Source organism: Sorex araneus, chromosome X, assembly GCF_027595985.1.
Source record: "Sorex araneus isolate mSorAra2 chromosome X, mSorAra2.pri, whole genome shotgun sequence".
NCBI lineage: Eukaryota > Metazoa > Chordata > Mammalia > Eulipotyphla > Soricidae > Sorex > Sorex araneus.
In genome coordinates, this window is record NC_073313.1 from 15629143 (window position 1) to 15649148 (window position 20006).

Below are 20006 nucleotides of genomic sequence, written 5' to 3' on the forward strand. Positions count from 1 at the left end.
CCCTGGAGGTGACGGCACTGGAAAACTCCAGCAGGTCCTGAAGCCCAGGATGGGGCTGTGTGCCACCACGCAACTCCCAGAGCCTGGTAACCCAGAGAACTGCTCCTCCTGTTCGCAGAGATACATCCAGAGAAGACACTCTCTGCCCAGAGAACCAGAAAATCTGTGCTCAGGAGAATGAACAGAAGGTCATTGACATTAACCGAAAAGAAAAAGGAAGTTCACAGGACACAGAGGGATTTCAAGTACAGAGGACGAGAAACGGCCACTGAATCCTGAGTCCCAACCATCTGAGTTCCAACCAGCAGTGAAAAATAAAGATGTCCCAAAGGCTTTTCCCAGGCCTGGCCTCTAAAGACTACCTGTTTTACTAGTACGGCCCGAGAAGAGAAGACCTGGGCTAGCCCTCATGCTGAGATAGCCCAGGGCGTTGTCACAGTCTCCAGTCTCCGATTTCCTTGAACCTTGACTCTACAATAACACAGAATGCTGACACCTGTAGTCGCATTCGAGCAGCCAGAAAAAGGTGTGCCAAGACCCCAGACCCTCATCTCCATCCTCTTCGAGACCAGACTTAGACCTAGTGTGGATGTCACCAACTAGGGCTTGTACTGCACACCTCAGCCCACTTCCTGGCAGATCAAATAAAGGCATCAAGTTGTTATAACAATAAATTGACTCTGTTGCCATCTTTTTCTTCAATATGTATATGCTGGATGGAGTATGCAACTCGTTTTCCTTCACTTTGATACAATTAACATTTAGAGCCAGATTTTCTGGCTGTGTGATGACCTCAGCACTGCAGTTTTAGGAAAAAGCATGGAGAACCATTGAGGGACAGTGCCCTCTGCTGGCAGAAACCATCGAGCTTGGTGTCCCGAACCCTGGTGCATTTTGGGCAAAACAATGGGGCATTTTGGGCAAAAACATTTCCCCCTGGTTCTGTAGGATACTGTGAGTTGGGATATACATGAAATTTGGTCTCACTGATCATTAGGAAAAGCACTGGGGGGCAGGGGAGACTGCCAGAGCTAGAGGCCCACTTCCAGCAATACTTGGCCAACCAGGAGAGAGGGATCAGTGCTTGATTAGGATACAACACCACTTGGGCCCATGGTACTGTGAACCACCAAAGACTACTCTGTCTTGCAGGGGGCTCTAGGTCTATACTCTTGGGTTCCGGGAAATACACGGTGCCAGAGACTGAACACAGTGAAGACAGTGTAGGAGCATACCCCTGGCCTCTACGTTATGAACCCCGCCCAGAAAACACAATATATAAATTAATATACTTCTTGGAAACAGTTGTCAGTAGTTAAAATAAAAATAATAGCTAGGCTAGATGGGATGGAGAGAACTGGAGTTCCAGGCCATGCTCTGAATCAGGGGTACCAATGAGCCCAGCAACTGTGGGATAGCATTTAGAGTTCCCTACACAGCAGAGTATGCTCCCCCTCCACACACACACACACAACGCACACAGACATTCTTCGAGTACTCTGTCAGAATAGCAAAAAAGCTACACGTCCATCAAGAGCCAAACACATCAGGCAAACAGAGTATATTCAGCCAGGGACTGTATCCCACACCTTAAAGCAAAGAAGGCTGCTCAGTGATGGGGATCTTGTGCAGATTTTCTCTGTGAAAGAAAGGCTGGGAGGATCTTAAACAGCTTCCATGGCAACTGCTTCAGGTCTGACAACGAATGAGTCACTAAATGCTGCCAAAGGACCACTCCAGGACAAGATCAGTGCAAGGTACACAGGCCTCACCCAGAGTCACACATTCTTTCAAAAGGTAAATGTCACAAACGAGAATTCCAGAGTCAGGATGGGAAGTGGCTGTCTGGGAAGCAGGTACCACTATGAGAAATTAAGCTAATAGTGAGGAATATTTCTGGAATCACAGAGGAAAGCAGAAATCAGATAGGAACTCATATGGACATTTCATCAAAAACCACTTTCAATAGCGTTAACACAAATTTCACGGCTCTCCCCTTTAGAGTCAGAGAGGATGCTGACACTAAAGTAATGTCCCTTCTCCCACTCAGTTTGCTTCCTAAGAGGGGAGGCAGGAGATAAAGTGGGAAATGGCCACTGCACCAGCTGGGCACAGATGCTCTAAGGGAAACTGATGCCAGAGCAGGAGGGTGTAAGCAAATCCACTGACACAAGGGTGGCCCCGAACCCTGGCCTGTCCCCATCACAGTGGAACCACACTCACTCTTCTATGAATGCAACTTCTTTACATGCAATCACTGTTGCCACTGCATAGGAATGTGTGTGCAATAAACAGAACACTCAGACATATAAATAAAGTTCATACCTACTCAGAAATACAGAATTCAAAATGTTTTTAGTTGGTGCTGAACAACAGAACCCAATAATCTCCATGGGCACAGGGACTAGCTGATAGGACCCTTGGGCTCAAGTGCTAAAGCGCAGCAATATATGGTAGTTTCCTACCTCCCAGTCCCTGGGCTTGACACAGAGCATCTCACTCTCTGCCACTTACCAGGAGGAGCTTGGGGATGTCACTGAGGCCAGTGCTGGCAATCAGAGTGGGAAAGCCCCTGAACTTGGGGCAGTCCTTGGCCAGAAAGCCCACAGTTACTCTCATCTCCATTCTCTCACTGCAACAACATTCCAGGCACAGACAGAACCTCAAAGCACACTCCCATTTCCAAAGGCTCTCTGAGTATGGTGGGTCAGCCCCACAGCCATGTGAGAAATACACCCGTCTCTTCAAAAGGGCAGAAGGTGATACACAAAGGCAGAAGAAACCAAGGAAGATGCAGAAAGTGTCACAACCTGGAGGAGTAGATTCTGGAGCAGGAAAAGGTAAAGAAAGGAAATCTGGGAAATGTCATCTAGTACCATCCAGATAATGTTTATGTCTTGATTTGGCTATAACAATAGGTGCTATTTAATATGTCACTGGGGATATGAGTGCAGAATCCAGCACACTTTTCCTCACCCTCAGTCCTCTCAACAGTGGCTGCTGGAGAATTCTGACTTGTCTATTCTTTCACAGGTATAGACACCATCCCTGGACTCTCTGCAGACCACATGATAGTAGCAAAACTAATCCTGAAAGAAAAGTCTGGCCAGACAGCCCCAAATATCTTTGGGAGTGGTGGGTGGACAGAAGGCTGTCCCTTGAGATCCATTGCTGCCCAGGTTCTCTCTAAGCAACACTTCTGGAAATACATATTTTTCCAATAAGATCACACACTGATAGATTTATGTAATACAAAGACAGGAGCAAGCAGTTATTCTGACTCACCCACCACCGCCATAGGCTCAGGAGATGGTCTAGAAGAGTAAGACAAGGCAGTGGATTCATAAACAGTCCTGACTTGCTTCCTCAGAAGGGATACAAATGGCCTCTCAAACTAAGAAAAAGTTATATTCAGACAGGAGGGCCTGGTATCCATCAGCATGAGGGCTTTCATTATAACTACATGAAATTTTCTTAAATTCTGATTCCCTCATTTGGGGCCACAGCCCAAAGTGCTCAGGAATCACTTCTGGCTCTGAGTTCATGGATCACTCCTGGTGGGCTCAGGAGAAAATATGGGGTGCTGGGAATTGGACCTCGGTCAGCCACATGGAAGGTAAGCACCCTACCTGCTGTACTATGGATCTGGCTGCCAATTCTTATACTGTTTGAACACGGCTCACATTTCTCTGGATAGCTCCCTGGCACCAGGCTAGTTTCTTTTAAGAAGCACTGTTACCAGCATTTCTCCATGATTGCATCTCAGTTAAGGGGGAGGAGGGAATGAGGCTAATTTTTTCTCCAGGTCAGAGTGTTCTTCAGCAGAAAAACACCGATTATCCCTCCTTTGTGCTGCTTCTGCAAAGAAAATGAAGTCTAATGATTTAAGCAAGTCGAAATGTTCCCTTGTGCTGAACATGTTGAGAAAAAAGAGTCAGGGTGATTTTTTTAAAATTCTACTTCTTGGCATCTACCTCCAAAATACAAAATCATTACTTCAAAATCATTTATGCACCCCTGCGTTCACTGAAACGCTTAGCACAGCAGCCAGGATGTAGAAGCAACCCAAATGTTCAAGGACGTTCAAGCGAATGAATAACGAAGCTGTGTCATATACACACAATGGGATCTGATGCAGCCTAAAATGAAATCGTGCACTTCACTGCAGTATGGGTGGACCTGGAGGTCACCATGCTAGGCAATATAAGTCAGAGAAAAAAGGAATGTCACATGGTCTCCCTCATCTGTACAATACAGACAAAACGAGAAACAGACAGTACCAACAATGGACACCTCTTGGCCTTGGATTAAATAACTTACCAATAAGCAGTGGGGGGTAGAATGCTGATGCTAATAAAAATTACTACCTAATGTACGTTTTTAAACATTTAAGACATATTACTATTTCATGAAGATAAAGACAGTTACATTTAATACAAGTAACCCACTCCTTAAAGTAAGGAGGCTGTTGGGGGAGGACCAGGAGGATGGTGCAGCCCTGCTCTGGACACAGCTGGCAGGGACAATGTCTAATTCCGAGGCATACAGGAGGCCGGGGCTTCCTGCTCTTAGGAGGCTGCTTTGGAAACATGTGATGCTCTGGCTGCTCCCTCAGGAGGAAGCTAAAGCCCAGCAAGAGATCAAACTCAGGCAGTGGGGGACTAGTTGGTCTGCCACCTCATCACCGTACCAGGGGAGTGTCTTCCAAGGGGCAGTGGTGGGAGAAGAGAGAGTGATGGGAGGTGGGGACCTTTCCTGTGCCCACTGAGCACAAACCCAGCTTCAGAGTCAGGGTGTTAAGCACAGTCATTTGTGCACAGTATTTTCACAATCATCTTCTCTGGGCTCTGGGACATGAGGGCAAAGCCTCAATTATCCCTGTGTGAATCAGCACTGAATTCTGGAAGTGTGGTCCATGTGGTGTTCAGTGATTGTGAAATGAGTACATAGATGAATGCGTTAATTAATGGAGCAATTATATCCGTGGATTCTACTTACTGCTTTTTAATTATCCCAAGAGACAAAGTGAAAATTATTCCAAGACATGACTGTAATGTGAAACAAGGAAAGATAATAGGGAGATTACGACACCCCCAATCTTTTTTTTGCCTATCATAAGTATTCAGAAACCTTTATAACACTGAAAGTGCTGGTATATGTAGACACCTGAGTATAGCTTAGATGAGATAACCAGGAGAAAATTTAAATATAAGGAGATGGATGATAAATAGGAAGTAAAATTAATACTGTACTGATATATGTAGGGAATGCATTTAACAACAAATGGATAAAAATGACATCAATTACAAACTATGTACAGCATGTCACTTCTTCCATCATCTAACTTCCAAATGTGACTAGACTAAACATCCTCAAATATTTGTACATAATTAAAAATTAATCAACCAAAGCACTAAACACTTCTTTTAAACAAAGAATTTATGTAATAAACAAATTCTGTTAGCATAATAGAATATCTTCAGTTATTAAGTGATACATCTATATTAGTCTGATGGAATTTATCATACACATCATAAATTGTTTTGACCCACTGTTTCTACCAAGAACTGGTTTGAATGTACACACTAGTAGCTTCTTTACATAGAGCAGCAAGAGCTACAAGTGCCCACTCCTTCTCTCAAGTGTGGGAAGCCGGGTCTGAAGGTAATTCTCTAAGACGTGGCTCCACAGGATTTCTCATCAATGGCACCAAACAGGCCAACTGCATCCCAGGGTGGTAAGAATGGGCTCTTGTTTCTGGAATCAAAAGAACTAAATAGGAGCTGGGCTGTGTGTTACAAGCACAAGACTGTTAATCCCCTTACCCTGGATACAGCAGCATGCTTTCCCTCTTAGATCACAGGGCTTATCCTGGAATAATCAGGCGGAGGAAGAAATCTGCTACCTTAACGCAAAGAGAATACTCTGGGGTTTGGAGTCTACCTCTCCTGCAAATGGACTGATTATCCTGAAAACATGCTCACATAAACTGGGGAAACAGACTGAACTGCATGTTGAGCTTCCTTTGAAATAACTTTCAGTATTTATCACCCCCCATATCACTTGCAGCATAGATATAGAAATCCTGGCAATCTAAGGCAAATTATAGTGATTATAGAAAACAATCCTGTATTATAAACATCATACAGACAAGATCTAGCATGTTCACAGCACAAAATGAATGATTATTATGTTAGATGATAGAGGTGTTAGCTATGCTATCATGCTCATCTTAGTATGACAGTATTATATATACCTGTAAAAATGTATCAACATGCTGAACAATTCAAACTTACACAATGTTATATATCAAACTTATTTCAATTTGAAAAATTCCTGTGAAGCAGTTAGGAAATATCCAATCCAAATCTTCTTAGAAAAAAATTGAAAGGTTAAACTGGCAAGGGCAGTTGGAATCCCATGAAAATCTCAAGTAAACAGACTTTAAAAACTAGGACCTTCTAGAAATTACCCTTTTTCATTCATCTTCTGCTTCGATTTCAGAAACAATACCACCAAATGAGAAAATATACACTTAGTATCAGGATTTGTAACTAATTAATTCAGAAGAATTGTCTTGTTTTCAGTAATGTAATCTATAGTTAGTTTCTGCCAGGGCCAGCTTCTCAAGCATAAAACCTGTGAAGTCACAGACCCCTGCCATTGAGAGCGTCCTACCCTCGAGTTTAATGCTCTGCTTTTGCCCTCATGAAATGCTAAGTAGGTTTTGAGCAAGGAGCCCTGCGTTTTCAGTTTGTTCTGGGCCATGCATCTCCAACAGCCTCCAACTGTGGAAGAGCACAGGGGAATCCCAGACAACTCCTCACTTAGGACACTCATGGTCATGGCCTCCATGCTACAGCTGGTCCATCACGCTCACGTAGGCCCTCAATCATAACAGTCTTCAGGAGAGGCCCTTACTCATAACAGTGTTCGGTAGAGGTGAATGCATCTGTGGGTCCAGCCATGGCAGTGCAGTTCAACCACAACTCAGGGGAGCACAGAGAACAGAGAGTGACGGTCCTCCTGTTGGGGCTTGTGGGAGACCCCAGCTCTTTCCTGCCAGTCCCCAGTGAGCAGCCCTAGGAACCCATGGGGTGCTTTCTCACCCGTGAGTTGAAGCCAGTCCAACCCAAACTCTTTAAAGCAGTTCCCTGTCTGGAACACAGTGTCTCCTTCCAGCAGCACACTCCCGAGTGGCAGCCCATCTGCCACTGTCCCTGCTCTTGGTCCACTAAGCCCCAGCAGCAGCCCCCTGTGCCCAGCTTCACTCCTGTTCACCGAAAGGATAGCAAGGGAGTGGGCAGAAGACAGAAGCCCGGGAAAAGGCAAAGTGCTTTAGCGTGGCCGGGCTGTCTGAGACTCCTTCTTCCTGTCAGAGCTCCTCTCTCTGTCCTGGGGCAGACTAGCTCCTGCCTCTGAGCTGAAGGTGTGTCTGGTGGGGGTGAAGGGGAGCGTTTCTCTGCCATGGAGTGTTCTGGGGTCTCCCTACCGCTGCTCTGCTCCTCCTCCCTGCCTCTTGCTCTGCTTTGGGGTGCATGACCAGTGGAGTTGCACTCCTCCACTATGCCTCAAAGGTAGCTTGGGGTGCAGCCACCTCCAGTAGGTCTTCGGGACCTGGGAATGCCCAGACTACTCACAAAGTGACCTCTCTGGGCCCTCACATGAAGCTGCAGCCCACCTTCCACTATAGACTCGTCCAGCTCAGTGGTAGGCACTAGGCCATTCCCAGCTGCCCTCTCACCCCCAGGCATGGGACAGAACCAGCGTCTCCAAGGTGCCACGTGCTGCCAGCCTGCTGGAGGCTTGACAGCTCCCAGAATGTCTGCAAAGGAAGCTCCACCCAGGATGGAACATGCCAGTCTCTCTTCTTATGGAAGGTAATGCCACTGTGCCCACCTAGCCCCACCCTGGCCTCTCATTCCTTCCCTATAGCCACTTCCTCCCTGGCATCTGGGCTCTCCAGCAGGTCCTGCATGCTTGTGGTCAGGCCTTCTCTTGAAAGAACATCTAGGGCCCGAGCGATAGTACTGCAGGGAGGGTGTTTGCCTTGCATGCAGCTGACCTGGGTTCAATCTCCAGCATCACATATGGTCCCCCAAGCCCCACCGGGAGTAATTCCTGAGTGCAGAGCCAGGAGTAACCCCTGAGCATCACTGGGTGCAACCCACACTGCAAAATAAACAATTAAATAAATAAATAAATATTTTTAAAAGAAAGAGCATCCTCCTGCATGGTTAGACCAGCTATGAAAGGGCATCTCAGAGTGCTGCGCTCTTCCTCTGAGGGGATCAAGCCTGCAGTACGAGAGAAGGTAGCAGGGTCTGGAGTCAAAGGAAGGATGAACATGATGAGTGTGGGAGTTATTGTGTTCATTAATTCATTTGCTTTAGTGAGTTACCCTTTTCATTTTAAATGCAGTACCTCTAAGCATCAATTTCTCTACCAGAAGAAGTAACAACTAGAGAAGGAGGCAGGTAACTGTAAGTAACAGCACATTTCAACACTTGAATCCTTCCAGACAAGCCAGATATTTCCCACCTTCTGGGCTTCATTTTTCCTGCTCTTGGCTCCTCACAGACCTTTGAAATGCAGACGTTGTCCACCAGGACCGCATAGCCAAGCTGCTGTTAACTCCCACCCAGCCCCGAGTCGGGAGAGGCAGCCTCTCTGAAGACAACAATCTTGTATTATAAACATCAACCTTGCTAAGATAAAGATAAGCATTCCATCTCGCATGGTGTGGGGCCCTCCTCACTGGGGAAGCAGGACCCCAGGAGACCCAGTGTCCTGCACTCAATGTCTGTAGAACCATAGAAGTATTGGCAGCACTGAAACCCCATCTGATATACATCCTAGTTTCGTAGGCGGCGCTCACCACTGGGCTCCAACAGCAGCATAGCTGCAGCTCATTCTTATCTAGTGGTGCAGATTCAAGTTTTATCAACTTCCATTCACAAGAAAAGCTTCAGTAAATTCTGTTCCTACTCCCAGCATCTGAAAATCTCAAATTAGTTTTTCAGATTCCTACCATGCTTCACATTCTGAAAAAAATAAAGCATTCCAAATGTGTATTCCTCAAAAATAATGTTGCATATTTAAATGAACTTTTCTTTATATTTGCCCTTTTTAGGGGGTAACACCTAATAGAGCTTGGGGGATATTTTCAGCTTGGTGCGTTAGGGTCATTTCAGCAGTATTTAGGCAACCATGAGGTGCCAGTAGTCAAACCTAGGGGTCTTCTATGCAAACAATGCACTCTAGTCCAAGGAGCTATCGATAGCCCAAAACTACCTTTTTTATGAATAGAAATACCTGATATTTCTACTAATAAGTGACATTTACATGTTATTTACATGTGAAATTGAGGCACATAGACAACTATAAATACAGTGAGTATAGCAGTATTTAAACCTGCTGAGCAAGAAGAGCTGGAAGACAAAAAGAATTGAGGTGTTAGCACTAAAATGATCAGTGACTTTTCTTATATATTTCCCTGTTATATGGGAGTAACATAATCATTGAATTTTGATAGACTATTTTAAAAATTGTTGACCCAGTGATATAATATAGAGTTTATGACACTTGTCTTACATACAGGTGACTCTGGTTTGATCCCTAGTTTTGCACATGGTCCCCTAAGCATCCCAATTAGTGTCCCCAAGATAATAGTCAGCAGTAATCCCTGAGCACTGCTGATATGAGCCAAAAACCAAAAAAGAAAATTAGTTATTAGAAATAGTTATAGAAACAATGCTATAGCTTAAAGATATAAGATAAAACATTCATTTTTCCTTAAAATTCTACAAAGTAGTAATAGAATTCTCTCAGAATTCAATTTTTTAAATACCTCCTTTTCGGGTTGGAGCAATAGCACAGTAATTGGGCATTTGCCTTTCACACGGCCGACCTGTTTTCGATTCCTTGGCCCCTCTCGGAGAGCCCGGCAAGGTACCAAGAGTATGGAGCCCACACAGCAGAGTCTGGCAAGCTACCCGTGTGTATTGGATATGCCACAAACAGTAAAAATAAGTCTCTCAATGAGAGACGTTACTGGTGCCCACTCGAACAAATCGAGGAGCAACGGGATGACAGTGACCTCCTTTTCACCTTTTTTGGGTTTAAAGGCCACACCTGGCTGTATCTAGGGCTTACTCCTGGCTCTTTCATTAGGACTGATATTGTCATTTCTTCAGGAGACCATATTGGGTGCCAGGATTGAACAAGGGGTGGTTGCATAGGCAAGTTCCCTGCCCACTGTCCAGCTCTCTTTTTCACCTTTTCTGAACCATATGAATCAATTACCTATGTCTGTGCACACACAAAAATGTATTTATCTTATATTAGCATGTCTATCATATAATATCATATATTATGTCACTTTGCTCCACTCAACTTTACTTTCTTTTGCATGCTTTATAATCATAGCCATCATATACTGTGGGTTTGAGGAATACCTATAAATAGCAGTCCTCTTATCAAGGCTCTGAATCATAGACAAAAGAATTAAGAAGATAGGAGACCAGAATAAAAGTGCAGATCAGAGAGTATAAGTTTGACCATCAGACACACTTCATTCCAAAGTTTTTAAATCCTGATATTATATCAGTTAACCTACAGTGTTACAGGAGAGTTAAGTTGTTGTGGTACCACCATTTTCAACAGCCCTCAGTTGGAAACACCATGCAGATAAATATCTTTATAGCACCCATGCCCAATTTCTCTTCTAGTTCACTAATCATGTCAGTCATTTCCTTTCTCATGGTAAAAAGGAAGAGAGGATAGAGAAAGCAGGAGTGCTATCCTAATTACAAACGGCTGTGAAGGAAACATCAAAGATAGAGATAATTCTTCCAGAAAAATCCATTAAATATAAAATTATTAAAACTTTTAATCAATATTTTAAGAAAATAAGCTGCTCTGGTGAACACCAAGAGCAGGATCAACCTCTTCATATTTTGAGTATTTCTAGAATTAGTGTTATGGGCTGACTTCCCCTTTCCCCCAAATTTCATGTTTAAAATTCTGATGAAAATGTGAATATTTGAAGAGGTAAGTCAGTAATTGAGGTTAAATAATGTTTTAAGTGTAGAAGCCTGGTAAGTTAAAGTATATTCGTGAGAAAAGAAACCAGAGAACTCATCATGTCCCACCAATAAAGAATAGATCAGTTGAGCATACCATGAAATGGCAGCTGCATGCCTACAAGGCAAAAAAGGTCTCAAAACAAAACCTAAACTACCAGATACCCTGATCATTGACTCCCATGCCTCCTGAACCACACGAAAGAAATTTCTAGGGGCGGGATGATAGCACAAGGGTTAGTTCTTTGATCCCTGCAGCACATGTCCACCACCAGCCCTACACTACAGCATTGCCAGTTGTAGCCCTGGGTACCCCCAAGCACAGCCAGGGCGATGCCGTTGGTAACTAGATATACAGGGCTAAGAAACATGAGCATAGAAACCATGGCCACAGTTAGCTGAGTATCACTGGGTGGGTGGCTGAGCCCCCTCAGCACTGTTTAAGTAGCTCCTGCTCCCACTCCCACAAGAGAAAAAGAAAGAAATTTCTGCTGTATAAGCTACACAGTCTGTGGTACATACAACTGCTGAGTAGACTGGTATAATAAGAATAGAGAGAGTTCTTGTCTATCTTTATATCTACTTATCGACCTATCATTGATTTATCTAACCATCCATCCAACATATATCTATCTGTATGTACCTATGTATCTATCTGCAAAAGAAACGTTTGTATAATAGAAACACAGAAATCTATGACTTTTGAAAGCTAAGAGCATGACTGTATTCTTTTTAATATGTGTCTTCATTGTACCTACTGAACAAGGAGCGTCATTGGAACATGATGTAAACTGTAAGCTGATCTAAAAAATAAAAGATTTTTTGGGAGTGTGGGGCTACACTTTGTGTTGCTCTAAATTTACTCCTAGCTCTGCATTCAGGGATCACTCCTGTTGGGGCTCAGGGACCATTTGGGATGCGGAGGATCGAACCCCAGTTGGCTGTGTGCAATTCAAGCACCTAACCTGCTGTATTCTCTCCAGATTATATGTTTTCACTAGTAAATTAAAAGATGAATGTTTCTAAACAAGACCAATAAAGTATTTTAAGATGAAGTATTAAATTAATGTGCTGTCTGACATAATGTTGCAAGTAATAAATTATGATTTTTTTGTTGTTTACTTACTCTGTTGTTTCTCTCTTGGGAAGTTTTCTCATGGAAAAAGCCACCATCGCTTTGAAGAGATATTCTTCATTTTCATCCCAAGTATACTAAAAAGGAAGTAGAACAGAAGATGAAAAGTAGGACTTTTAAAAAAATGTCCATTATAATCTAATAGTGGCCATAGTAGCAATAGTCTTTCTCTCTCTCCCTCTCTTTCTTTCTCTCTCCTCTCTCTAATACACACACGAATACATGCAATTGGAGACTATGACATATCATGCCACTATAATGTTCAGGATAAGGTTCTAACACACTCAATCATTTCAAGAGTGATGTGTTCCCCATTGCAGTCTCTTCTACAGATTTTGAAATATTAATTATTCAACAATAGGCCACTTAGACCTCTGATCCTGGATATAGAGATGGCTCTCTTTCTTTCATCAAATTGATCACTACTTTACATTTCATTTTCTTAATTACTGTAATTACTTAATTACAATTTTTATTTTTTATCTGGATACTTGAGTGTGTATGCATGTCATGAGCCAAATTATGTCCTACACTCAAATTTGTGTGTTGCTGTTCTAACCCCAAAACCACAAAATGCAACTCTACTTGGACAGAATGTTAACAGAGGTGATAAGGTTACAATGAGATCATTATGGCGGGCCTTATTCATCATTATTCCAACACTATTGATGTTCTAAGAGAGAATTTGGGCACATTCATGTTCAGAAGGAAAATGATGTTGAAGACTTGTGGAGAGACAGCCATCTGAAAGTCATGGAGAGAGGTCTAGAACAAATCCTTCCATCAGGACCTCAAGGTTAAAAACAACCTTGCTAACACCTTGGTGTTAAATTGCAAGCCTCCATAACTGAGAGAAAATAAACTACTGTTGTTTAAGTTTCCCAGTCCATGATACTTCATTATGGCAGCCCGCAGTGACTAATGCGGGTGAACCATCTTTCAGAGGAGTAATCAAGTGTAACCACAGAAAGTCAGGAAACAGATTTTGTTGTGTTGAACTCTAGATGCACGATGACTTACTCTCCATTTATCAGGGGATCCTTTCTGTTTCTGTCAGCTTGCTGTTTCTCACGACTCACAATGACTATTTCAAACCTCCATAAGTGTCCCCTTATCTCAATCCTTTCCCACTTATATCACTCTTTTTAGATGCTCTTGCTTCATAATTAATAGATACAAATCAAAACAACTTAAACACCCCCACAATCCTCACACCAAATATAAAACTTCCTCTATGACACACAACTTATCCTCTACATCACCCTGATGGGTCAGATGTGGTATTTTTCCTGTTCATTCACAGGAAAAATTCTCTAGTCCAGCCTCCTCTACTAGGAATTCTTCCTTCTTTCCTTCTTAGGTTTTCAACATAAAGTTTCCCCTTCTCAGATATACTCAAATCAACCTTAGCCCCATACCATAGGGAGGAAAAGGAAAGAAAGAGGGAAGGGGGGAGGGGGAGAAGAGACAAATGAGAAGCAACGGGAGCCAGGTCAGGGGATTGAGGTACAAAGGTGGTGTTAAGGAATGATAAAGACAAATATCCAAATCACATAGTCAACAACACTGAAATCAAGAGACCCAAACTTTAACAACCAAACTTAGAAAGATGCCTATCAAGGGGGTAGGCTGGAGGGTGGGGAGAGATAAACGAGGGAGCCTGGGAACATTGGTTGAGGAAAGTTGACACTGGTGGTGGGATCAGTGCTACTATATTGTACATCTCAAACTCAACAATGAATAACTCTGTAAATTACGGTGCTTTAATAGAGAAGTATAGAGAAGTATCTTTTAAAAGTTCCTGTTCTTTTTGATGTGCTTGACTCTGTCTAGAGCCTGTCCACTGACTTTCTTTTTCCTCTTTTAGTTTTTGGGCCATACTCTGTAGTGCTCAGGGGCTATTCTGTTTTTCATTCTCAGGGGTTACTCCCACTATGCTGAAGAGACCCATGCAGTTCTGGGGAATCAAACCTGGGCTTACTAGATGCAAAGAATGCACTTCAGTACTTGGGGCTATCTCCCTGACCCTGTCCATTGACTTTTAAATATACTCAATTATTTCCCTTTAGAACAACAGCAAAACAAAATCCCCTCACTCAACCCACCCTCTACCTATTACTATCTCTCTCCTCCTCTCACAGACATCGTTCTCAAAGGCATTGTCCTTACTTCTGTCTTTACCCAGTTCCTCCCCTGCCCCTACCCCTTTATTTACTTATTAGCTCACTCTTAACACTCTCCATTATCTGTCTTCCAATTCTGCTACTCTCCCAAAATGGCTCTCTCAAAAGTTACAAGTGACCTCCATATTACTTAACATAATGAGTATTTTCTTTCAGTCTCATCTTGCATTGCCTTACAACAGTGGATGCTGATAAGCATTTCCTCATCTTGAAACACATGCTTGTCTTTTGTCTTATGACTTTTGCCTGGTTTTCCTTCTACCTTTCTGCCCCCTTTGCAGGTTTACACTCTTCTATGGGGGCATCGGGTCTTCAAGACTCTCAAAGCTTTCTACTGGGCCCTATTACCTTTTCATTCTGTAATTTTCCCCTCTTCACTGTTATCAGTATCAGGCTTCCACTATCATCTCAGTGCAAATGACTCAGAAATGTGTATCTCAAACTAGGTCTCTTCTTGCTATTTGCGAATAATACCTCAAATTCAACTTTCAAATTGAAAGCCGGGATGTTCTTATCTATGTCTAGTTTTCTGGCTCTTAATGAGGCATATGCATTCAGTTGCAGAATTACAAACAAAAACTTTAGCCATGACACACTATCTCCCCGCCTTGGCCTAGCAATCACATGACTCTCAACTCCTTTCCTTTCTCCGTTACCACCAGCACACAGTTTGTTCTCAATCAAACATCATCTTTCATCTACACTATTTCAAAAGCTTTCTCAGTACTTTCTCCATACTGCTCCGGTCCCCTCCAATCTGTCTTCCACACTGTGGTCAAACTTTCTTTCAAACACTAGTTCTATCATGACAAATATTCCATAAAACTTCCACTTGTTTTAAAGCTAATATCAAACATTCCTAATCCTGTGACCTGACCCTGAAGGCTATCTTATGACATGTTCCTCCTCACTGCTTCAGTTCCAGTCATCTCAGCCTGCCTTTTATCTCTCATTCACATCAAGATCCTTCATGTCCTAAGTACTTGCCCATACTGTTCTTTCTGTCTTTTAAAAAAATATCCCTGGCACGCTTTTTTTTTCAGGGCGGGGAGAGGTGGGTACACGCCTAGCGGCACACAGGACTTACTCCTGGCTCTGCACTCAGAAATTACTCTTGGTGATGCTTGGAAGACTATATGGGGTGCTGGAGACCGAATATGGGTCAGTGACATGCAAGGCAAGTGTTATTACCCACTGTACTATGGCGCCAGCATACCCTGTTGTACTTCTACTCAGGCTTTAGACCTCATAGAAAATGCCAACAAAGCACTGAGACCCCTGATGAACTGAAGCCCCCATGTACTGCCTTTTCCCAAGATACTTGTCAAGATGATACATGTCACTGAGTTTATGAAATACTTATTAGCAATCAATTCTCTCACTACTGTAAGTTCTAGGAGAGCTTGGATACCTGATTTTAGCTACCATTGCATCTCCTACATACAGCATAGTACCTACGCTCAGAGGATCCTGGAATTAGAAACCCTACATATGGGTTCACAGAATAGATTCTGCCATCAGATATCCTGGGTTCAATTCTTAACTCTACCACTTGCTGACATAAAATCTTACAAATGATTCTTAATTTCTTTACACCCTGTTTTCTCCTCTATCCATTGAGAATGAGAATACCACTACTACTGTCTTCAAATGGTGATTGTGAGAACCAAAGGAACCAATTTAACAAAGTGCTTAGAAGGATCTCAGCTAGAAAGGAACTAATTTCAAATAAATGCTGTTAATTAAAATTATCATTACTTACTGAGCAAAGAAACAAATTTATTGGTGGTTGGTTTGCAAATAGAATGATTCTACGTTTCTTTCCCACACTTTATTTTTCCAGCCTAACATTTTGTTTTTAATTTATTTACAGGATGGTTGGATTAGACTGCACGGTTCTCATGGCTTACTCTGGGAGCTTCTCAGGGGACCAAATTGCCAGTAATCGAACCAGGATGGGCCGTGTGCAAGACAAACACCGTAACTCTTGTGGTGTCGCTCTGGCTCATAGTCTAACACCTTAACATTTCTTTCTATTAGGGAAAACTTTCACAAACAAGCTTGTGAACTGAGCCAAGAATTATACAATATCATCTCATTAATTTGACAGTCATTCTTGTTCCTACAGCTATATGAATCCAGAAGCATATTTTAATTTCACTTGTTACTCTAATTTTTAGTAGAATTAAAGAAGCCTCATGTTAGAACTGGAATTTTGAAGGCTATGAAAGTTCTTATATAGGTAGATCCATATCTTCTTTTCAATGACTAAAAAACTGACAAAATTAAAATGACATAAAAATGAGGAGCTAAAGTCCAACCCAGACCTACATGCCTAACTCAAGTCCATTTGCTCCACTACGCTGAGCTGAAACATTCAAGATTGCAGAATCACTTTCAGTAATACATAACTTCAAGATACAACACACTATAGGTTCAGTATACAATTTTACACAATTTGGTTAATAACTTAAAATTTTCCATTACTTTACCATTAATAAAATATCAGATCTTAGGTCTTTAGAAAGAATTGCTATAAGTTTGAGAACTATGTAGAAAATACAGTGCTATTTCCAAAAACAAAATTAGTAATAAACATGTAGATTCTCCACTTACTGCATCTTCTCCCAGAGCTGTTCTGATACTAAGTCTCACTTTAAAAGCATTTTCTGCATCTGTCAAAAAGAACAAGAGAGAAATCAATATTTGATGATAAAATCACAAACCAGCATAACTACAATTAAACTTCTCCAAATACTCTTGAAAGTATAACTGAAATCAACTCAGATGTTTTACATTTTTCTTTCAAACAACTCATAAATCAGTCACGGGATCAACTTTCGTGCCACAACATGTCTACAGATTCAGAAAAATTAAGAGGTCTTTCAAAGATGTATCAATTATTTAAAAACTGTTCATCTATTTCCTTAAACTTCAAGGCCACATACCTGGATGACACAGTTGAGCATGAATATCAGTTACAAGTAAAAAGAGTAACCACAACATACTTTCAGAGTAGAATACAGAGGCAAATGGAGGGAAAAAAAATCCACCCTCCACTTAAAGCCGCCTTAGCCATTCTGTGACCCGGATTAGAATATGAGAGAAAGAAGCTAGCCACCACCTAACAGGTTTAATGATTAACCCCCATCATTTCAGTTAATACTTTGATAGCACAGCCCACCTCCTGTCAGTTATTTACAAAACTCTGTTTGGAAAACAGGCTAGTTGTCCTTTCCAAACTCTACCTGCAAAGAATGTTTCCTCTGTTGACTCAAATTGGAATCTTCCCCCACCCCTTCTGCAGTAGCCTGCCGAGCACTCCATCGTGAAAAATCCAAAGAACGGAGTCCTGTGTGCAGGTTCGCCTTGTCGGGAACTTTCCGTCTTCTCAACACTAATAGCCCCAGCTCCTAGAGAGGCTATCTCACTTTGGGAGCTGACGCTCACTATTTCTATCTCTGGAAACAACACCCTTCCAAGAATGGCCTCACCTGACTCACACGTGGCCAGGGCTGGGAGGCAAGCTTCCAACTCAAAGTGAGTGGTTTGGGGCAGGCCTAAGGCCCGGCAGTTGTGGAAGATCCTAGCGAATGACACAGAGGCATCATGCTGCCCCGTGAAACACTCAGTGGGGATGGAAAAGTTCCTCCTCTGCGCTATCCAATATGGTAGGCCTCAGACACAGGTGGCTGTTGAGCCTGGGAAATGAGGTCTCTGGAGCGAAAACAGCTCAATTGCTGATTAACTCCGCTGGTTTAGGGGGGCACACTGGGTGGGGCTCAGGAGACTAAGTGGTGCCAGAGATGGACACGCCTCCCGCATGCAAAGCCAGTGCTCCAGCCCTTTGTGTCATCTCCCCAGTCTGATAAACCACTGGGATAGAAACATATGGCTGCTGACTACATTGGTCAGGGCAGCTCGGGACAATCGTTAAGGCGTGCTTGTCCTGAACTGGGTTGGCTGTGTGCTTTCTCAAACCCTCACCTCACAGTCGCCGTTGCTAGAAACGTCTTACCTAGAAGGAAACCAAAGATCTGCTGTTGAAGGCTGTGGTGGCCTTGGGAGGGGCGACTGGGATGGGGATCACTCCACCAGCCTGGGAACTTAAACGGGAACCCTAGCTCCATCACACTGCAGCCCACTGTGTCTTGAGCCGTCATCGCTGAAAACTGAAATTGCAACAAAACCTCAGAGATGCTCTCAGGGTTACAATAGAGAGTGGAAAAGACTTTCTCCTAGGGGTGCTGGAGAGAGGCCAACAGAAGCCCCCGTGTGGATCCTGTCAGGGCCTTCCTCACATGCTGTCTCTTGAATTCAGTTCCCAAAACCCAACCGTTGCTTGCAAAGCAAGAAGGAAAAAAGCAGATGGCACAACCCTGGCATTAAATAGGACCCTGGGTTCTTTAACAACAAAATGAGTAAATGTGAATAATACTTCAACAGCACTTTGAGTCATATTGTTATCAATGACACTCCTTTTCTGTTCACTTAACTCTACCTTCTGCTGCTTTGTCTGTCTCCCTCACTTTGGATTCAGGGGTACCTGCAGAGTCAGGAAAACTTTGACTGGAAGTAGAGGCCACCAAACTCTACCCAGTCATTCTAGCAGTTTTATTATTAGGGTTAAATGAATATTTCTTAGGAGGAAGAGCTCAGTAACTAATCTCTGAAAACAAAGTCACGCTAGATGAAGTTATCTTGGGATATCTTAGGCTAGATAAAGTCAGCATGGGGAGGAAAAGCCAGCTGACAGGGATGGTAACAGAGCTATTTACATTAAGGACCAAAGACATGCTTGAGACAAAAATTTGGTCCAGTTTATAACTTTGTAAAAGTATCAACTTTCTCTTCTGTTTTTACTTCATCACTTATGTGATCAGGAATGAAAACAGTAAAATGTTCACTTATAGTCAGAGTAGACCATTCTTTGGGGAAAAGAACACCTTTGAATTATTTCTTTGTGATGGTAAAACACACACATATTTTTTAATATGAAAAAATATAGGAAAAATAGGAAAAATCACTAGTAGTTCAGTATATAAAATACAGAGAAGCTAAGGAAAAAATAGAAATACCTTTATTACCACCAACACAGAAGACCTGTGTTAACGTACTGTAATGGTTGAGTTGTAGCCTCCTCAATCAGATCTTCTCGGAGATTCTGGTATGTTATTGCTTGGTCTACCTGCAGAGGCACTCTCAAAACTTAGTAATTGGTATCAGGCTAGAGATGACATGAACCCTTGACTTCTTCACTCTATTTTTTTTTTTTTTGTGACTACACCCGGAAGTTCTCAGGACTTACTCCTGGCTCTGCACTGAGGAATTACTCCTGGTGGTGCTCAAGGGACCATGTGGGTGGGGTGCTAAGTATTGAACCCATGTCAGCTGCATGCAAGGCAAATGCTCTACCTACTCAACTATCATTCTGTCCTAACTTCTTCACTCTAATAGAAGTGCTGCTCCTCCACTACATCTGAAGAGTCACTTCAAATTTAATATGTCTTGATATAAAAGTACCCTTTCATTTATTATTTACTAAAACTCTTCTTATCAGTAACTGATGTTGATTTTTATCAACTGACTTTTCACCTACTAGTA

At 42.6% G+C, this 20006-nt stretch overlaps 1 protein-coding gene across 1 annotated transcript in view; it reads right to left on the bottom strand.

Annotated features, from left to right (window-relative positions):
* CLTRN (collectrin, amino acid transport regulator) overlaps nucleotides 1-17471 on the bottom strand; it is a 34088-nt gene extending 16617 nt beyond the window's left edge. Inside the window, exons 1-3 of the mRNA XM_004612210.2 lie at nucleotides 17351-17471; nucleotides 17019-17077; nucleotides 12211-12296 (exon numbers count right to left, since the gene is read on the bottom strand). Coding sequence (XP_004612267.1) covers nucleotides 12211-12296; nucleotides 17019-17077; nucleotides 17351-17408 — 203 coding nt within the window. The 5' untranslated portion in view covers nucleotides 17409-17471. The remainder of the gene's footprint in view (nucleotides 1-12210; nucleotides 12297-17018; nucleotides 17078-17350) is intronic.
* Nucleotides 17472-20006: the final 2535 nt, after the last annotated feature.